Here is a 20,807-nt window from a genome sequence, read left to right as displayed (position 1 = left end):
TTACTGAAATCCATATAGACGACATCCACGGCCCTTCCTTCATCAACTGTTTTTGTCACTTCCTCAAAAAACTGCACCAAATTTGTAAGGCACGACCTCCCTCTTACAAAACCATGCTGTCTGTCACTAATGAGATTGTTCCGTTCTAAATGCACATACATCCTGTCTCTAAGAATCCTCTCCAACAACTTCCCTACCACGGACGTGGTGGTGAGGTGGTGGTGAGCTGTCTGCTTGAACCGTGCGCAGCTCATGTGGCTGTTGGGGAGGGAGCTCCAGAATTTTGATCTTGTGACAGTGAAGGAACGGCGATATATTTCCAAGTCAGGATGGTGAGTGGCTTGAAGGGGAATTTCCAGTTGGGGGTGTTCCCATGTGTCTGCTGACCTCATCCTTCTAGATGGAAGTGGTCATGTGTTTGGATGGTGCTGCCTAAGGAGCCTTGGCGAGTTGCTGCAGTGTATCTTGGGGACGGTACACATGGCTGCCGCTGTGTATTAATAGTGGAGGTAGCGAATGTTTAAGTTGGTGAATGGGGTGCTGATCAAGCGGGGCTGCTTTTTCTGGATGTTGTTGATCTTCTTGTGTGTTGTTGGAGCTGCACCCGTCCTGTGAACTCTCCCCCAGCAATACATTTACAGAACCTCTCCTCTGATAATGAACCCTGATTCTTACATTCATTGGCTCCCACTTTGTGTAATTTGATCAGTTGAGGCTCAGTGAGTCACATCCCTCCCCCGAGTCATGGATTCAGACCCTATTTCAGGAGCACAAAAATCGAGGTTAATGCTTCAGTGCGGCACTGAGGGAGTGCTGCACTGTCAGAGATGCTGGGTGAGATTCTCCAGCCTCCCGCCGGTGGGAGGTGGCGTGTTGTTTGCTAGTGGCAGGATTCTCCCGTCCCGCTGCTCTCAATGGGAATTCCCATCGTCACCCCACGCTGGCAGGAAACCCAGGAGTGGGGGTGCGCTGCCAGCGGGACTGGAGAATCCCGCCGATGAGAATGGCAGGAGAATTCCGGTTGATGTCTTTCAGATGAGATGTTAACCTGAGGCCCTGCTTGCTCCCCCCTTCCCTGATGCAGTAACCCGTGGCATTATTTTAGAAACATAGAAACTAGAAGCAGGAGGAGGCCATTCGGCCCTTCAAGCCTGCTCCACCATTCATTTTGATCATGGCTGATCATCGAATTCAATATCCTGACCACCCCCCCCATATTGTTTGATCCCTTGAGCCCCAAGAGCTAATATCTAATTTCTTCTTGAAATCACACAACGTTTTGATGGAGACCAGAAGATTTCTCCCCTGTGACACTTTCCCATCCTTCAATCAAAGAGATGGGAATTATTACAGCTGTGGGAGTTGCTGTGTGAAAATTGGTGGCTTGGTTTTTGATTACACCTCAGAAAGGTATCTAATTGGCTGTCCTGTTATCGCAAAAGGTGCTACATAAATGCAATACTTTATTCCCCCCCTCCCACTTCCGCATTACCCCTGACTTTTTTCCTCTCTCTCAGGCTTTCTCGTTCATTCTCTCCGTTTCTCTCTCTCTTCCTCTGTCTTTTTTTGCTCTGATTCCTGTTCATTGGCCTCCCACCCATTCATTCCCACTCTGACTAAGCGGGTGGGCGTTAGGACCGCGGCGCACTGGCTCCCTGAGAGAAAGTTGGGAGAAGTTTTGGGAAGTTATTGGGAGAGTCTGGAGGAGCCGCACTTTCTCAGAGTCAGAGAGAGAGAGGAGCTGTGTGTGTCTCAATGAGGCTGCATCCCTCCCTGCGGAGCCTCCTGATGGCTGTGTGTGTGAGTCTCTGTCCCCTCCCGGGACTGGCAGCTCAGCCTGGGGCACAGGGCACCTCCACACTCGCCTTTGTCTTTGATGTGACCGGCTCCATGTATGATGACCTGCTGCAGGTCATGGAAGGAGCAGCGAGAATCCTGGAGAGCACATTGGACAGAGCCGCCACTCCCGTGAACAACTTTGCATTAGTACCTTTCCATGACCCAGGTAAGTGAGTGAGTGATAGGGAGAGGGTAATAGGGAAAGGGAGAGAGGGTAAGAGAGAGAGAGAGAGGGTGAGACAGAAGGTGAGATGGAGAGAGAGTGAGAAAGAGAGATGGAGAGAAGGTAGGACAGGGTGAGAAAGAGCGATAGAGAGGGTGGGAGAGAGGGTGAGAAAGAGAGAGATGGAGACTGAGTGAGACAGAGGGTGAGAAAGACAGATGGAGAGAGGGAGATGGAGAGAGGGTGAGAAAGAGAGATGGAGAGAGGGTGGGAGAGTGGATGAGACAGTGGGTGAGAAAGAGAGAGATGGAGAGAAGGTGATACAGGGTGAGAAAGAGAGAGATGGAGACAGGGTGGGACAGAGGGTGAGACGGAGAGAGGGTGAGACGGAGAGAGGGTGAGACGGAGAGAGGGTGAGTCGGAGAGAGGATGAGAGAGAGGATGAGAGAGAAATGGAGACAGAGAGAGGGTGAGACAGAGGGAGATGGAGAGAGGGTGAGACAGAGGGAGATGGAGAGAGGGTGGGAGAGAGGGTGAGAAAGAGAGATGGAGACAGAGAGGGTGAGAAAGAGAGATGGAGAGAGAGGAGGTGAAAGAGAGAGATGAAAGAGAAGCGGAGTGAAAAAGAGATTGAGTTCGGGTGAAAGAAAGAGATGAGAGAGTGAGGGGGTGAGAGAAGGGGAGAAAGAGAGAGGGAGTGAAAAAGAGAGATAAAAGGGGTGAAAGAGAGCAGGATGGTAATGAGGGAGGGGGTGAGGGGGAATGTGAGAGAGGGAGGGAGGGTGAGAGTGACGGGCAGTAGGAAGGCAGGTGAACGAGAGAGGGTGATTAATTCTGTTTTTCTTTCATGGGATGTGGACAGCAGCATCTACTGAGTATTTATTGCCCATCAATAATTGTCCTTGTGAAGGTGGCGGTGAGCTGCTTTTAAACCACTGCAGTCCCCTGTGGTGTAGGTCCACCCACAGTGCTGGTAGGGAGGGAATTCCTGGACTTTGACCCAGAGACAGTGAAGGAACAGTGGTATATTCCCAAGTCAGGATGGTGAGTGGCTTGGTGGTGGTGTCCCCATGTATCTGCTGCTCTTGTCCTTCGAGATGGTTGTGGGTTTGGAAGGTGCTGTCTAAGGAGGCTTAGTGAATGTCTGCAGTGCTTCTTGTCGATGGTACACACGCTGCCACTCAGCTTCGGTGGTGGAGGGAGTGAGTGTGTGTGGAAATGGTAGCAATCAAGCGGGGCTGCTTTGTCCTGGATGGTGTGAAGCTTCTTGAGTGTTGGAGCAGCGCCAATCCTGGCTGGATTGTCACTGAATCAACCCAGACTGGAATGTTATAAAGATTATGTTTGTGAGGGAGTGTGTGAGGGAGGGAATGGGAGAGAGGGAGTGTGTGAGAGAGGGAGTTGTGTGAGGGAGGGAATGAGAGAGAGGGAGTGTGTGAGAGAGGGAGTGTGTGAGGGAGGGAATGAGAGAGAGGAAGTGTGTGAGAGAGGGAGTGTGTGAGGGAGGGAATGAGAGAGAGGAAGTGTGTGAGGGAGGGAATGGGAGAGAGGGAATGTGTGAGGGAGGGAATGGGAGAGAGGGAATGGGAAAGAGGGAGTGTGTGAGGGAGGGAATGAGAGAGAGGGAGTGAGGGAGGGAATGGGAGAGAGGGAATGTGAGAGGGAGTGTGTGAGAGAGGGAGTGTGTGATAGGGGGAGTGTGTGAGGGAGGGAATGGGAGAGGGGGAGTGTGTGAGGGAGGGAATGGGAGAGGGGGAGTGTGTGAGGGAGGGAATGGGAGAGGGGGAGTGTGTGAGGGAGGGAATGGGAGCGAGGAGTGTGTGAGGGAGGGAATGGGAGAGTGTGTGAGGGAGAGGGAGTGTGTGAGGGAGGGAATGAGAGAGAGAGAGAGTGTGTGAGGGAGGGAATGAGAGAGAGGGAGTGTGTGAGGGAGGGAATGAGAGAAAGGGAGTGTGTGAGGGAGGGAATGAGAGAGAGGGAGTGTGTGAGGGAGGGAATGAGAGAGAGGGAGTGTGAGGGAGGGAATGAGAGAGAGGGAGTGTGTGAGGGAGGGAGTGTGTGAAGGAGGGAATGAAAGAGAGGGAGTGTGTGAGGGAGGGAATGAGAGAGAGGGATTGTGTGAGGGAGGGAATGAGAGAGGGAGTGAGTGAGCGAGGGAGTGTGTGAAGGAGGGAATGAGAGAGAGGGAGTGTGTGAGGGAGGGAATGAGAGAGAGGGAGTGTGTGAGGGAGGGAATGGGAGAGAGAGAGTGAGTGAGAGAGGGAGTTTGTGAGGGAGGGAATGAGAGAGAGGGAGTGAGTGAGGGACGGAATGGGAGAGAGGGAGTGTGTGAGAGAGGGAATGGGAGAGAGGGAGTGTGTGAGGGAGGGATTGAGAGAGAGGGAGTGAGTGAGGGAGGGAATGGGAGAGGGAGTGTGTGAGGAGGGATTGGGAGAGAGGGAGTGTGTGAGGGAGGGAATGGGAGAGAGGAAGTGTGTGAGGGAGGGAATGAGAGAGAGGGAATGTGTGAGGGAGGGAATGGGAGAGGGGGAGTGTGTGACGGAGGAAATGAGAGAAAAGTGTGTGTGTGTGATGGCGAGAGAGGGAGTGTGAGAGAGAGTTGGGCAAAGGTGTGTGGGAGGGAGGGAGGGATAGAAAGGTGGAGGAAGCGCTTGGGGAGGGAGATTTTCCACATCAATGTCCTGTTTCAGGATGAGATTAGATTTTCTCTGTGTGCGAGAGGGTTTCTCCCGCCCGCTTCCTGTCCCAATCCTCTGCTGAAACCTGGATTGAGCTCAGGGACAGGCTGGGGGCTGATTGGAGACAGATCCAGAGCGAGAAATTTGTATTTTTAAAAAGGGAAACGATTGGGGGGAAAAAGTGGCCACAATGAAAATGCGAGTCTTCGTTTTAACAATAAGAGATAAGATGAAGGATTGATTGAATATCACCTCCTGCTTTGAAAGTGCTTGGGATCTGATCCCAGGGACAGTGAAGAGCAGCTTGTCTCTCGCTGCTGCCTTCATTCATTCAATTGTAATGGAGCTGAATTGAGGTGAGCTGGGGGAGGGAGGGGGAGAATATTCCTACATTTCCCCCTCCAGCCACTGCTCTCTGGATAATAATCAGGAGCCCATGTCTAATATTCCCCCTTTCCTCACTAACCCCGAGGGGCTGCTGCTGCTGCTGCCTGGGTTTACTGACCTGATCCAGCACAAGGCTGGGGACTGTGGCCCCGGCGACAGGCAGACTCTGCCTGGGAAGCCTCCTGGGTGGGAGGGAAAGAACAGAATCAAACTCTCCAAAAGGCAACTCTCCCTTTCATACAATAAAAACATGCCAGGGGCGGAGGACAATCAAGCGGGAAATCGGCAAGAATGTGAATTCAATTAAAGAATATGACAAATCAGCAATACTTTCTCTTCTACTCCAAAAAAATCCCCCCCCCCCCCCCCCCGCCACTCCCGGCCACCCCCAGAGGAGGTCAGCAAAGCAATAACACTGAGAGATGGAGTGGAGGTGAATTCAGGCAGCTCCAGTTACAGACAAACAGGATTCTTTTCAATTCAATTAGATTTGATGAATTAAAAGTGAAACGTGGAGCAGATGTTGGAATCTGGGTTTCGTTTTTAATTCCTTCAGTCGGTGCTTGGGAGAGGGGGGAGGAGGGGAGAGAGGGGGGAGGGGAGAGGTGGGGAGGGGAGGGGGAGAGAGGGGGGAGGGGAGGGGGGGGGAGGGGAGAGAGGGGGGAGGGGAGAGAGGGGGGAGGGGAGAGGGGGAGAGGGGGGAGGGGGAGAGGGGGGAGGGAGGGGGAGAGGGGGGAGGGAAGGGGAGATGAGAGGGTTGGGGAGAAGGGGAGGAAGGGAATTGGGGAGAAGGGGAGGGGGAGAGAGAAGGAGGGGGTTGGAGAGGTTGAGGGAGGGGGAGGAGGGGTAAGGGGAGTGGAAGAGGGGGTTTGAAGAGAGGGTGATAGGGAGGGAGAAGAGGGAGTTGGGGAGGGGAAGGAGGGGTTTGAGGAGAAGGGATAGGGAAGGAGGAGAGGCGGTTGAACAAGAGGGGGTTGGGGAGAAGGGGAGGGATGGGTTGAGGGGGAGGAAGCGAGCTGAGCTTTCTGGGGTTTCCTTAATGGAGAAGAGGATTTCACTGCAGGGACTGGGGAGAGGGAGAGTTTCAGTGTTTGGTGCTTTGAACCCAGTTGTGACCTTGGGTAACACTAATGTGGCTTTCTGGATTGCCCCTGTTCCACAGATTAGAAATGTGTTGGTGTCTATTTGTGTTTCCTCTCGCTCTGTGCTTTCATTTTGAAAACTGCTGATTGATAATTGTCCCGACATTTCTGCAGTCTGCCGTGTGTTCCTAATCAAAGTGATGGGGGTCCTGTCACTCCAATATTCAATGTTTGGGATTAAAATGGAAATTTAAAGTTGTAGGAGTCTTGAAAGTTCTTGTGTGGGATCTGCAGGGGAGGAAAAGATGTTGTGGAAAAAGCAGGAGCCCTGTGTGTCCCAACTGTAGTATTGGTAAAGCTATCAGACAGAACATCAGCTGGTGTCTGTCAAACAGCATTGGGTTCAAGCCCCTGAGACAGGCACATAGTCTACTCTGGACTGGCATTGGGGCGGGCGTGCCAGTAAAATTCCAGCCAATGGATGGGAGGCTGGTTTGTGTGATGGACTGGGCTTCATTCACAACCCTTTGTAGTTTTTTAAGGGAAGGCGATGGTCCAGTGGTATTATCGCTAGACTATTAATAAGACCATAAGACATAGGAGCGGAAGTAAGGCCATTCGGCCCATCGAGTCCACTCCACCATTCAATCATGGTTGATTTCAACTCCATTTACCTGCTCTCTCCCCATAGCCCTTAATTCCTCGAGAAATCAAGAATTTATCAATTTCTGTCTTGAAGATGCTCAACGTCTCGGCCTCCACAGCCCTCTGTGGCAATGAATTCCACAGACCTACCACTCTCTGGCTGAAGAAATTTCTCCTCATCTCTGTTCTAAAGTGACTCCCTTTTATTCTAAGGCTGTGCCCCCGCGTCCTAGTCTCCCCTGTTAATGGAAACAACTTCCCTACGTCCATCCTATCTAAGCCGTTCATTATCTTGTAAGTCTCTATCAGATCTCCCCTCAACCTCCTAAACTCCAATGAATATAATCCCACGATCCTCAGACGTTCATCGTATGTCAGGCCTACCATTCCTGGGATCATCCGTGTGAATCTCCGCTGGACCCGCTCCAGTGCCAGTATGTCCTTCCTGAGGTGTGGGGCCCAAAATTGCTCACAGTACTCCAAATGGGGCCTAACCAGTGCTTTATAAAGCCTCAGAAGTACATCCCTGCTTTTGTATTCCAAGCCTCTTGAGATAAATGACAACATTACATTTGCTTTCTTAATTACGGACTCAACCTGCAAGTAATCCAGCAACTCAGCTGATGTTCTGGGGACCCGGGTTCGAATCCTGCCACGGCAGATGGTGGAATTTAAATTCAATAAAATGGAATGAAGAATCTACTGATGACCATGAAACCATTGTTGATTGTCGTAAAAACCCATCTGATTCACTAATGTCCTTTAGGGGCGGCATGGGGGCACAGTGGTTAGAGCTCCAGGGACCCGGGTTCGATTCCCGGCTTGGGTCACTGTCTGTGTGGAGTTTGCACATTCTCCTCGTGTCTGCATGGGTTTCCTCCGGGTGCTCCGGTTTCCTCCCACAGTCCAAAGATGTGCGAGTTAGGTTGATTGGCCATGCTAAAATTGCCCCTTAGTGTCCTGAGATGCGTAGGTTAGAGGGATTAGTGGGTAAAATATGTAGGGATGGGGGTAGGGCCTGGTTGGGATTGTGGTCGGTGCAGACTTGATGGGCCGAATGGCCTCTTTCTGTACTGTAGGATTTCTATGATTTCTATGAAATCTGCTGTCCTTACCTGGTCTGGCCTACATGTGACTCCAGAGTTACAGCAATCAGTGCGGAACAGGGGGAGAGCTGCAACGTTAGAGCTGTTGTCTTTGTGAGGGTGGATTCTGGTCTCTCTGCTCACTCGGATGGATGTCCGAGATCCCAGGACACGATTCAAAAGAGGCTGTCTGTCCCTTGGGTCTTGGCCGTTTATCGCCCGGCTGTTGGTGGGATCTTGCTGTGCAGAAATTGGCAGCAAACTTCAAACAGCAGCAACTCGAGATGATTTACACGGTGCTCAGAGGTCGGAAACGCAACTCCGATCTGCTGAGATTTTCCAGCATGCTTGTGTAAGAGTATAACTCGGTTTCCTGGTAGACCAAGTAAGGACAAGTCCGTTTACTGTTGTGCTTGGAGTTTGGGCTTGGATCTGTATCGAGCGGCAGCTTCCTGCCTGTGTTATGATCTAAATGGACCCAGTAAGAAATCTCACAACACCAGGTTAAAGTCCAACAGGTTTATTTGGAATCACAAACTTTCAGACCACTGCTCCTTCATCTGACTCACCTGAGCAGCGCTCCAAAAGCTTGTGATACCAAATAAACCTGTTGGACTTTAACCTGGTGTTGTGAGACTTCTTACTGTGTTTACCCCAGTCCAACGCCGGCATCTCCGCATCATGATCTAATTGGGTTACAAACCGCCTCCTGATGTGACCCGAATGGAGGCAAAAAAACCCCAAATTACTGCAGATGCTGGAAATCTGAAACAAAAACAGAAAATGCTGGATAAATTCAGCAGGTTTGGCAGCTTCTGTGGAGAGAGAAACAGAGTTAATGTATTGGATGTGAATGATCCTTCTACAGAACTGAGACTCTCCCGCTCCCAGCTTAGACAGAATAGAATCTGAAAACTTCACCTCCACTGTCAGGGGGACTAGGCTGGTAAATACGTGGGGTTACGGGGATGGGGACCTGGGATTGTTGTCCGTGCAGGCTCGATGGGCCAAATGGCCTCCTTCTGCACTATACATTCTATGATTCTATGATACCCTCCCAATGAGATCTAGAGTGGGATTTTCCAGCCCCGCTCGCCCCAAGACCAGAATTCGTCTCCCCCCCCATCCCCCCAACCCCGGCTTTAGACCATAAGACGTAAGAGTAGGAGTAGACCACTCAGCCCATCGAGTCTGCTCCACCATTCAATCATGGCTGATATTTTCCTCATCCCCATTCTCCTGCCTTTCCCCCATAACCCCTGATCCCCTTATTAATCAAGAACCTACCTATCTTTGTCTTAAAGACACTCAATGACCCGGCCTCCACAGCCTTCTGCGGCAAAGAGTTCCACAGATTCACCACTCTCTGGCTGAAGAAATTCCTCCTCATCTCTGTTTTAAAGGAACTTTGTGAGTGCGAAGCCAATTTTGGCGGTAAAATGGGCGGTAAGATCGTCAGAGGTGAAAAACAGGGCGTGAAGCCGATTTTTCACTTTCACCCGATCTTACTGACTCGCCACGCCGATTGGGTGGGATGAGCCGGTACGATCGCCTCCTTCCTGGCTTCTGAGAGAAATGAATAATCCTTGGCTACGCTTAACAATATTGCCTCAAGGCTGTGAAGTGAAAAGTCCAGGTGTATAGATCTGACATAACCTACGTCACTCAACCCTGCCTCATCTCCAGGAGAATCAGAATGTCTGTGTTCTCAGACATTCGACTCCACCCCCCTTTTCATCATTAGATATTTGCCTAGCTCCTTTTTGGAATAGTTATTTGATTCATTAATGTAGGGGAATCATAGAATCCCTACAGTGCAGAAAGGGGCCATTCGGCCCATCGAGTCTGCACCGTCAACAATCCCACCCAGGCCCTACCCACGTAAGCCCCCATTTTTAACCTGCGAATCCCCCTGACACTAAGGGGCAATTTAGCACGGCCAATCCACCTAAACCGCACATCTTTGGACTGTGGGAGGAAACCGGAGCACCCGCAGGAAACCCACGCAGACATGGGGAGAACGTGCAAACTCTGCACAGACACTGACCCTAGGCGGGAATTGAACCCGGGTCTCTGACGCTGTGAGGCAGCAGTGCTAACCACTGTGTCATCGTGCTGCCCATGCTATGGTGGCACACTTATATCCATATTTATGTCTGTATTTGAAATACTAACGAGATGCTTGTTAATGTATCTGCTCCGTTCTGGTGTAGGACCAATGTGTTGATTGTTGAATCAGCCGCAGTCCTGCCCTCAGTTTGAACTTTTGAACAGCTGGAATGCACATTATTTCTCCTGTGTGACCTTCAGCAGCAAAGCGGGCAGTTGGCACGTGTCCATTGTCCATTCATCCTGAGCTGCATCACCGTGCCGTGTCCAAACATTACCAGGTGCCCCCCTCCCCCTCCCATTTTAAACATTAAAATGGAGGAAGGCAGAGTCAGTGCACTGCTTCAACTTTGAACCGGGAAGAGATACATCCCTATCTTTTACTGGGAGCAGGAATGAGGACAGATTCCTGCAGCGTGGCAGAGCTCTGAATCAGCAGATGGTCATCCCTCCAGCCAATCGACCCTGAGTCACAAGAGGCCTCTGCATCAGCTGCTTGGAATGCACGCTCCACAAAGGAGGACGTTCTACTGGGAGAATCTATCTGTCTCAGGAAACAACCAAGAGATGTGCGCTGGAATTCTCCGGCCGTTCACGCCAGCGGGATTCTCCGATCCCGCCCGCCGGCGTGGGGTGACGTCAGTGGGAATTCCCAATGACAGCGGCGGGACCACAGAATCCCGCCGCTAGCGCCACCTCCCACCAGTGGGAAACACGTGTCTGGGAGGCCGGAGAATCTTGGCCCCAGGATCTTTCAGGCAGACTAGGCCTGGTGCCCTTTAACCTTGTGCGTGGCGGAGTGCTGGAGAACTTTGAGTACCGGCCTGAGAGGTGATGGGTAACTCCGTACACGCTTGTAAGGGTGACAGCTCACATTTGCATCTCTGACCGTGTATCTAATTTCACCAGTACCGATCACCAGTAGCTTCAGTCTCTCAGTGAGTTGGTGGAAGGACATGAATCCCCTGGAGGTACTGCGGAGGAGATATACATGAATGTGGCCAGGGCTCAAAAATTGCAGCTCTGAGGAGAGATTGGATAGGCGAGGGTTACGAGGAGGCTGAGGGGTGGCCTAGTTGAGGTGTACAAAATAATGAGGGGCCTTGATAAGGTCGACAGGAGAGATTTATTTCCCCTGAGCTGAGGGGTCAGTTACCAGGGGGAAAAGCTTTGAGGCTGCTTTCCCGAGGCAGCGGGAAGTGTAGACAGAGACAATGGATGGGAGGCTGGTTTGTGTGATGGACTGGGCTTCATTCACAACCCTTTGCAGTTCCTTAAGGAGAGGTGATGGTCTAGTGGTATTATCACTAGATTATTAATCCAGAAACTCAGCTAATGTTCTGGGGACCCAGGTTTGAATCCCGCCACGGCAGATGGTGGAATTTAAATTCAATAAAATGGAATGAAGAATCTACTGATGACCATGAAACCATCATCGATTGTCGTAAAAACCCATCTGGTTCACTAATGTCCTTTAGGGAAAAAAAATTGTCGTCCTTACCTGGTCTGGCCCATATGTGACTCCAGAGTTACAGCAATGTGGCTGATTCTCAACTGCCCTCGGGCACATAGGGATGGGCAATGAATGCTGACCAGCCAGCGAATTAAAAAACAAATTGAGGTCTTGGTCAGATCAGGAGCCATACCAAGCTGTGATATATCCGGAAAAGATGCTTTCTATGGTGCATCTGTAAAAGTTGGCGAGAGTTGCTCACAGCAAAGGAATTAGCAGGGAAATTAAAATCAAGCCCCTGGCTAGGATGGAGAAAATGAGTTGAAGGCAACACACCCCCACTTCAGTTTAGCTTCTGGTGATAATGTTGAAAGCTGCTGCTGCCTGGGTGGATATTATTTGAGGAGAAGGTTAATGCCGGTGTCTCCCACTGTCTCACATGTGAACAATAGATTATTTAGCAAGATGCCACTAAAGGCTGTTGATGCCTGTGGATCAGTAACTCTGTATTACTCTGTGACTTAGAGTCTTTGAGGTTTACAGCACAGAAGCAGGCCCTTCGGCCCAACTTATCCATGCTGCCAGTTTTTACCATTAAGCTCGTCCCAATTGCCCGCGTTTGGCCCATATCCCTCTATACTGGGCCAGGAGAAGAATATAGCAACCACTATCGAGTTTATTCTTGAGATTGAGAAAACTGGGCACTCCCCAGTGTGCGCTCTCCATCGTCTGAGCACCTTGTCTGTCAGCGGGATCTCAGACAGTCCCAAACCTATTCTGCTTTTTAAAAGGTTGAGGTGTTTATTGAACACCTCCAGATATTTCATTTCATTTTCCAAACTCTGTGCGCTACTGAATATCTAACACGGCAACATCGTTTCAAGGGGATTTGGCCAGATTTAGTCAGCGGGCAGCATGGTGGCACAGTGGTTAACACTGCTGCCTCACAGCGCCAGAGACCTGGGTTTGATTCCCGGTTTGAATAACTATCTGTGTGGAGTTTGCACATTCTCCCCGTGTCTGCGTGGGTTTCCTCCGGGTGCTCCGGCTTCCTCCCACAGTGTGAAAGTCGTTAGGTGCATTGGCCGTGCTAAATTTTCCCTCAGTGTACCCGAACAGGCGCCGGAGTGTGGCGACTAGGGGATTTTCACAGTAACTTCGTTGCAGTGTCAATGCAAGCCTATTTGTGACAGTAATAAATAAGTATTAAATAACCTTTAAAACTTTTAACATGGCAGATGGAATAAAGTGCAGAAAAATGTGAGGTTATCCACTCTGGGAAAAGGAACAGATGTGCAGGGTATTTCTTAAATGGTAAGAGATTAGAAAATGTAGATGTTCAAGTGGACCTGAGTCAATAAGTCACTGAAGCTAAAATGCAGATATAGAATTAAAGAATCTACAGTGCAGAAGCAGACCATTTGGCCCATCGAGCCTCTACCGACAACAATCCCACCTAGGTCCAATCCCCCAACGCCACATATTTACTTTCCTAGTCCCCCTGACACTAAGGGGCAATTGAGTATGGCCAATCAACCTGACCCGCACATCTTTGGACTGTGGGAGGAAACTGCAGCACCCGGAGAAAACCCACGCAGACATGGGGAGAATGTGCAAACTCCACAAAGACAGTGACCCAAGGCCGGAATTGAACCCGGGTCCCTGGTGCTGTGAGGCAGCAGTGCTAACCACTGTGCCAGGTAATTATAGCAGGCAATTAGGAAGGCGAATGATATGTTGGCCTTTATCGTAAGAAGATTTGAGTCCAGGAGTAGTGAAATCTTGCTTCAATTGTGTGGAACCTTGGTTAGGCTGCCACTGGAATGCTTTGCCCAGTTTCAGACTTCTTAACTTGGGCAGGATATTATTGAGATAGTGAGATTGCCACAAAGGTTCCCCAGACTTGTTCCTAGGATGATGGGACTGTCTTATGGGAGAGAGATTGGGGGGAACTGGGCAGTATTTGAAGAAGGAGAGGTGATTCATTGAATCCTATGAAATACTTAAAGGGATAGGCAAGGTAGAAGCAGGTAAGATGTTGCCCCTGGTTGGGGAGTCCAGAAACAGGGGGCACATTTTCAAAATAAGGGGGAAGCGACTCAGGACTGTGTTAGAAAGAAGGTATTTTTATTCAGAGGGTTGTGAATCTTTGGAATTCTCTAATCCAGAGGACTGGGGAAGCTCAGTCATTGAATATGTTTAACGTCACCTGATGAAGGAGCAGCGTTCCGAAAGCTTGTGCTACCAAATAAACCTGTTGGACTTTAACCCAGTGTTGTGAGACTTCTTACTGAACATAGAGATTGACAGATTTCTAAATGCCAATGATGTCAAGGAATATGGGGACAGAGTGGGCAAAATTGGATGATCAGCCATGATCATATTGATCATATTGAATGGCAGAGCAGGATCGATGGACTGAATGGCCTACTCCTGTTCCTATGAATTCAAACAGGCTGATGCACTGGTCACACAGATGCTTGCCAGAACTTGAAGAATAAGTCTTGGGATTGAAACCGGCTGGGCTCTGAGGCCGGGCCCAGCCGGGCTCTGGGGCAGGGCCGGGCTTTGGGGTGGGGCCGGGCTCTGGGGCGGGGCCCGGCTGGACTATGTGTGGTGACCAGAATTGTACACAACACTCCAAAAGTTATGCCATTTTTTCTTATTATATGTTAACTGTGACTTAAATAAACTGTTTGATAAAAGCTTCCTAGTGGGTCACTGGAATCATACCTGGAGTGAAACACCTTGGCCAGGATTCTCCCAAAAGAATTCTAAGTGCCGTATTCTCGTAAAAACTGGAGTAACTCTTGCTGGTTTTTGTAGCGGGATTTTCAACATGAACCTCCCACACTCTGTGCACTGCAGAGTGCCTCAGGAGATTCATGGCCTATAGTGTGTTTGCTTTTATTAACAGGGGGTTGGAGTTTAAGAGCCGTGGGGTTATGCTGCAACTGTACAGGACCTTGGTGAGACCACATTTGGAATATTGTGTGCAGTTCTGGTCACCTCACTATAAGAAGGATGTGGAAGCGCTGGAAAGAGTGCAGAGGAGATTTACCAGGATGCTGCCTGGTTTGGAGGGTAGGTCTTATGAGGAAAGGTTGAGGGAGCTAGGGCTGTTCTCTCTGGAGCGGAGGAGGCTGAGAGGAGACTTAATAGAGGTTTATAAAATGATGAAGGGGATAGATAGAGTGAACGTTCAAAGACTATTTCCTCGGGTGGATGGAGCTATTACAAGGGGGCATAACTATAGGGTTCGTGGTGGGAGATATAGGAAGGATATCAGAGGTAGGTTCTTTACGCAGAGAGTGGTTGGGATGTGGAATGGACTGCCTGCAGTGATAGTGGAGTCAGACACTTTAGGAACATTTAAGCGGTTATTGGATAGGCACATACATGGAGCACACCAGGATGATAGGGAGTGGGATAGCTTGATCTTGGTTTCGGATAAAGCTCGGCACAACATCGTGGGCCGAAGGGCCTGTTCTGTGCTGTACTGTTCTATGTTCTACATGCGGCCTAACTAAAGTCTTATGCAGCTGTAACATGATTTTCCAATTCCTATACTCAACATCCTGACCGATGAAGACCAGCATGCCATATGACCTCTTGACCACCTTGTCCACCTGAGTTGCCAGCTTCAGGGAACAGTGGATCTGCACGCCTAGATCCCTCTGGATGCTAATATTTCTAAGGGCTCTACCATTTACTGTTTACTTTCCTTTTGCAGTAGACTTTCCAAATTACATCACCTCACATTTGTCTGGGTTAAATTCCATCTGCCATCTTTCGGCCCAGGTCTCCAGCCAATTTATATCCTGCTGTATCCTCTGACAATCCTCCTCACTATCTGCTACTCCCCCAATTTTTGTATCATCTGCAAATTTACTAATCAGACCACCTACATTTTCCTCCAAATCATTCATATATATTACAAACAACAGAGGCCCCAGCACTGATCCCTGTGGAACACCACTTGTCACAGACCTCCAGTTGGAAAAGTACCCTTCCACTGCTACTCTCTGCTTTCTATGTCCAAGCCAGTTTTGTAGCCATCTTACCAGTTCACCTCGGGTTCCATATGACTTCACCTTCTGTATCAGCCTGCCATGAGGAACCTTATCAAAGGCTTTGCTAAAGTCCATGTATACAACATCCACTGCCCTGCCCTGGTCAATTTTTCTTGTCACTTCCTCAAAGAACTTATTCAAGTTCGTGAGACAACTTCCCCATCACAAAACCATGTTGCCTATCGCTAATAAGCCTATTCTTTTTCCAGATGCAAGTACACCCTGTCCCTAAGAATCTTCTCCAATAATTTCCCCACCACTGATGTAAGGCTCACAGGCCTGTAATTTCCCGGATTGTCTGTTCTGCCCTTCTTAAACAGAGGAACAATGTTAGCTCCTCTCCAATCCTCTGGTACCTCGCCTTTGACTAAAGAGGATGCAAAGATTTTGGCCAAGGCCTCAACAATTTCTTCCCTCGCCTCTCTCAGTATTCTGGGATAGACCCTATCTGGCCCTGGGGACTTAATGTTCACCTTATTGTTTTTCAAAACCTCCAATACCTCCTCCCCTTTTATCTCAACATGTCCTAGAATGTCAACATCCTCCTTTCTACCCTCCCCATCCATCACATCCTTCTTCTTTGTGATGCAAAGTACCCATTAAGGACCTCAACCACCTCATCTGGCTCCACACACAAATTCCCTCCCCTGTCCTTGAGTGGACCTACCCTTTCTGCTGCTGAATCTTTCTCACTCCTGAGTGTCCTGTGCAGCTTATTTCAATGTTACATCTATTTAAAATACCCAAAGCTCCTTGCAAAGGCCCTGTTATTCAGTGCATCTTGTGGCGTGAAACAGAGTTTTCCAGATTCTCCTAATTCCTGCAGAGCTGGGGGTTGGAGGAGAGATGGAGTAATTGCTGGGTATGATAATGGGGAAAATTAGCCAATGTTCCCGCCCTTGGTGATGCTCAGCGATTGCAGGTTGATGGAGATGGACATGTGACTATAACAAGACTGGGAGCTAGCAATGATCACCCCATGGTCATACAGTCTGCTCAGGCTCCTGGTCCAGTTTAGATACATTGTAATGGTCGGGCATTTTGTTATACTGCCCTCTCTGCTGCCCCCTCTGCTGGGGAGGTGTAAATAAAGTTGTTCAACAAGGGCTGCCTCTGTGGCTGAATTTGTGTGCCCAATGCATGGGGTGATGGGGAAAGCTCTGGAGAGAGAGAGAGAGAGAGGGCATTCTCCACCTGCTGAGGAACCGATGTTTGGTTCCAGCCCATCACCAATGGCTGGAGATGGGTTTCCTCCCACTGGGTCAGTGTGTGTGTGTGTACGCTGTAGAGTTAAGCTGGCCCCAGGATAACTGCTGGCCTGGGTAAGCTGCTCTTGCGGAGAGCCGGCACAGACTCGATGGGTCAAATGGCCTCCTTCTGCACTGTCAGGATTCAATGGTAGGGTCTGTAACCAGTGCACAGATTCCCAGTCAGTGAAACGATGTGACTGCAGCATGGCCCCAATCTTAGCGGCAGGGAGAACCCGTCAACATTGTCACGTCTGCTCCAAGTAAAATCTGAGAGCAGTTCAGTCAACACTTGCATAATCAGTGGGAGAAGTCTTGTTTATTGGGGCAAAAGTTTGCTAATTTGAGGAATAAAATATAGGGAGATAAATAAGAGGCAGAGACTGTGGCTCTCTGATGGTTTATGTGAATGACTGCACACGGCGTATTTCGTACCATGTTTTCTTCTCTAGCCCTCCAGGGTTTTGGATCACGCTGATGTAAGACAGAATTTCTTTGATGTATTATCCGTCTTGCTCTGGGTTTTCCTCTGCGTTACTCTCTCGATGTTTGATCTGAGTTTTTTCTTTGCTTGCCTTCCTTGTTATGGAAACACCTGGTGTCCATTTTAATGGTTTGCAGCCCATGGCTGAAGTTGGGAACTGGTTGCTGCCGGGAGCACGTCTGTGGTGCTGAATCTCCTGTCTAGACTCCCTGTGGCACGTTGACAGACATTAACCCCCAGTAACAGGCCAGTAGGTAGAGTTATACACCAGAATTAACCCTCCGCTCTGCCCAGACCACTGCCACCCCTGCTACTTAACATAGGCTTGTGACTTCCAACCACTTTGTACATCCCCTTCTGGAAGAAATTGAGTCTTCCTTTGATTTGATTTGATTTATTATTGTCACATGTATTAATATACAGTGAAAAGTATTGTTTCTTGCGCGCTATACAAAGCATACCGTTCATAGAGAAGGAGGAAAGGAGAGAGTGCAGAATGTAGTGTTACAGTCATAGTTAGGGTGTAGAGAAAGGTCAACTTAATGCAAGGTAAATCCATTCAAAAGTCTGACAGCAGCAGGGAAGAAGCTGTATTTGAATCGGTTGGTACGTGACCTCAAACTTTTCTATCTTTTTCCCGATGGAAAAAGGTGGACGAGAGAATGTCTGGGGTGCGTGGGGTCCTTAATTATGCTGGCTGTTTTGCCGAGGCAGTGGGAAGTATAGACAGAGTCAATGGTGCTGCCACCCTCCCACTGGTGTCATTACCCAAGTGGCTGTTTACATGGAAGCCTGAAGGTGAGAGTGCTTACGAGCTGTTCCACCATGGAGCACTTCGCAGCTGAGCCTTGCCCTGCTTCACCTCCCATTCCCCCAAGCATCCTTTCCAGTGGGAAGGGTTATGTGATACATTGAAATAGCCAAACAGCGAAGGCCTAGTGGTATTATCGCAAGACCATTAATCCAGAAACTCAGCAAATGTTCTGGGGACCCGGGTTCGAATCCCTCCGTGACAGATGGTGGAATTTGAATTCAATAAAAAATATCTGGAATTAAGAATCTATGGATGACCATGAAACAATTGTCAGAAAAACCCATCTGGGTCATTAATGTCCTTTAAGGAAGGGAATCTGCCATCCTTACCTGGTCTGGCCTACATGTGACTCCAGAGCCACAGCAATGTGGTTGACTCTCAACTGCCCTCCAAGGGCAACTAGGGATGGGCAATAAATGCTGGCCAGCCAGCGACGCCCATGTCCCACGAATAATAAAAAAATTGTTACTCTGCTCGTATGAGGAACGGTTGAGGACTCTGGGTCTGTACTCGTTAGAGTTTAGAAGGATGAGGGGGGATCTTATTGAAACTTACAGGATACTGCGAGGCCTGGATACAGTGGATGTGGAGAGGATGTTTTCACTAGTAGGAAAAACTAGAACCAGAGGGCACAACCTCAGGCTAAAGGGATGATCTTTTAAAACAGAGATGAGGAGGAATTTCTTCAGCCAGAGGGTGGTGAATCTGTGGAACTCTTTGCCGCAGAAGGCTGTGGAGGCCAGGTCATTGAGTGTCTTTAAGACAGAGATAGATAGGCTCTTGATTAATAAGGGGATCAGGGGTTATGGGGAAAAGGCAAGAGAATGGGGATGAGAAAAATATCAGCCATGATTGAATGGCAGAGCAGACTCGATGGGCCGAGTGGCCTAATTCTGCTCCTATGTCTTATGGTCTCTGCTGCCCTCTCTGTTGGGGAGGTGTAAATAAAGTTGTTCAATAAGGGCTGCCTGCAGTTGATCATGTGTCAGTCTTATTTAGCGCAATACACCACAGGTTAGACAGTGATAGAGAGATCAGGAGAGGGAACACTGGGAGCTGAATATTTAATTTGTTAGTGTAACTTTCAGCATTCAGGATGTGAGGGAAGCACCAGTAAAACTCGGAAATGATAGGCACTGGTCCGAACTGGAGTTCCATTTGAATATATACAAGACCAGTTCAGACCAGTACCAGTCAATTCTAAGTTTAACTGATGGTTCCTTTTGGGGTGGGTTGGGGATGGCTGGGAAGGGGGATGTGGGGGAAAGCGGCCATCTTCCCAGCGGGAGAGGAACACAAGTGAAATTGTGAGAGGCTGCAGTCAGACTTCCCTGCCTATCCTCTTGTCTTTTCCTCTGGGGAATGGGGTTGGGAGAGGATCTGAAGGAGAGGTTGGGAAACAAATCCACATTTATATGTTCATTGTTATCGCTAGATTATTAATCCGGAAACTCAGCTAATGTTCTGGAATTAAGAATCTACGGATGACCATGAAACCATTGTCGATTGTCGGAAAAACCCATCTGGTTCGCGAACATCCTTTGGGGAAGGAAATCTGCCATCCTTATCCGGTCTGGCCTACATGTGACTCCAGAGCCACAGCAATGTGGTTGACTCTCAACTGCCCTCGGGCAGCTAGGGATGGGCAATAAATGCTGGCCAGCCAGCGATGCCCATGCTCATTCAGTGAGTACCTGAGCCACACTGAGCAGGTAAACTCCAGATTTAATCACTCACAGAAAATGCTGGAAAATCGAAACATTGGCTCTATTCTCTCTCCTCAGATGCTGTCAGACCTGCTGAGATTTTCCAGCATTTTCTGTTTCTGTTTCAGATTCCAGCATCTGCAATATTTTGCTTTTGTTTTTAGATTTAATCACTTGCCTGTTCTTAGTCAGGCTGGCGATGGCTGGGGCTACCACGGTTGACCTTAATGCCCTTGGTTCAACATGGTTGAGGGCAGTCTGGGGGGCAAAATGAGCCAGTGTTTCTGCTCCGGGATGTTGCCTGGTGTATCTTGCTGGGAAGTTGCACATGTGTGGACCAAGACAGCACCAGTTTGAGTCGAGCGTCTCCCACAGTTTAACAGCCTGTGTCTGGCCTCAGACGTGAGTGATGGGATTTGGATGAAGTGTTGGGAGATGACCACTGACGTGGGATCAAAGACAGAGGCAGATTCAACAGCTCCGGGAGAGGAAATAGGAGGAGAAAGCTGGCACAGGAAATACTTTAAACAGGAACAGAAATCGCTTTTTATGAAGATCCCTGTGTCCCTCCGTGAGTGCATTGCTGCGTGGAATTGTTACTTTAATTCTTAGTATCTGACACTACCTCAGTGCAGGAAATGCAAAGCTTGCATTTGATGGAGTTAATACTCAATTTTCAAATGGGAATCTGGGGTTTTCGAGAACACTGTCTGGGCAACAACATTTCAATCAATCCTTCAGACACCAGACAGAATCTCTATCTTGTACAAGACAGAATTGTCCATGGTGTAGTTCCATTCCTTGCTGGATGATTGGAGGTGCACATTGTGTGATGTGAGAGATTTGTTTAATGTTTTTAAGCTTTTAAGTTATGCACGGTGGCACACTGGTTAGCATAGCTGCCTCACAGCTCCAGGGACCCGGTTCAATTCCTGGCTTGGCTCACTTGGTCTCTGTGGAGTTTGCACGTTCTCCCCGTGTCTGTGTGGGTTTCCTCCGGTGCTCCGGTTTCCTCCCACAGTCCAAAGATGTGCAGGTTAGG

The 20,807-nt window shown here is 49.2% G+C and overlaps 1 protein-coding gene across 1 annotated transcript in view; it reads left to right on the top strand.

Moving 5' to 3' along the window:
• The first annotated feature begins 1,788 nt into the window (after positions 1-1,788).
• Positions 1,789-20,807, top strand: part of LOC144503050 (hemicentin-1-like) — a 390,871-nt gene continuing 371,852 nt past the window's right edge. Inside the window, exon 1 of the mRNA XM_078227553.1 lies at positions 1,789-2,005. Within this exon, the coding sequence (XP_078083679.1) occupies positions 1,789-2,005 (217 nt within the window). The remainder of the gene's footprint in view (positions 2,006-20,807) is intronic.

The sequence above is a fragment of the Mustelus asterias genome, chromosome 13, assembly GCF_964213995.1.
Source record: "Mustelus asterias chromosome 13, sMusAst1.hap1.1, whole genome shotgun sequence".
In the NCBI taxonomy this organism is placed as follows: domain Eukaryota; kingdom Metazoa; phylum Chordata; class Chondrichthyes; order Carcharhiniformes; family Triakidae; genus Mustelus; species Mustelus asterias.
This window is presented reverse-complemented; position numbering and strand designations above follow the sequence as displayed.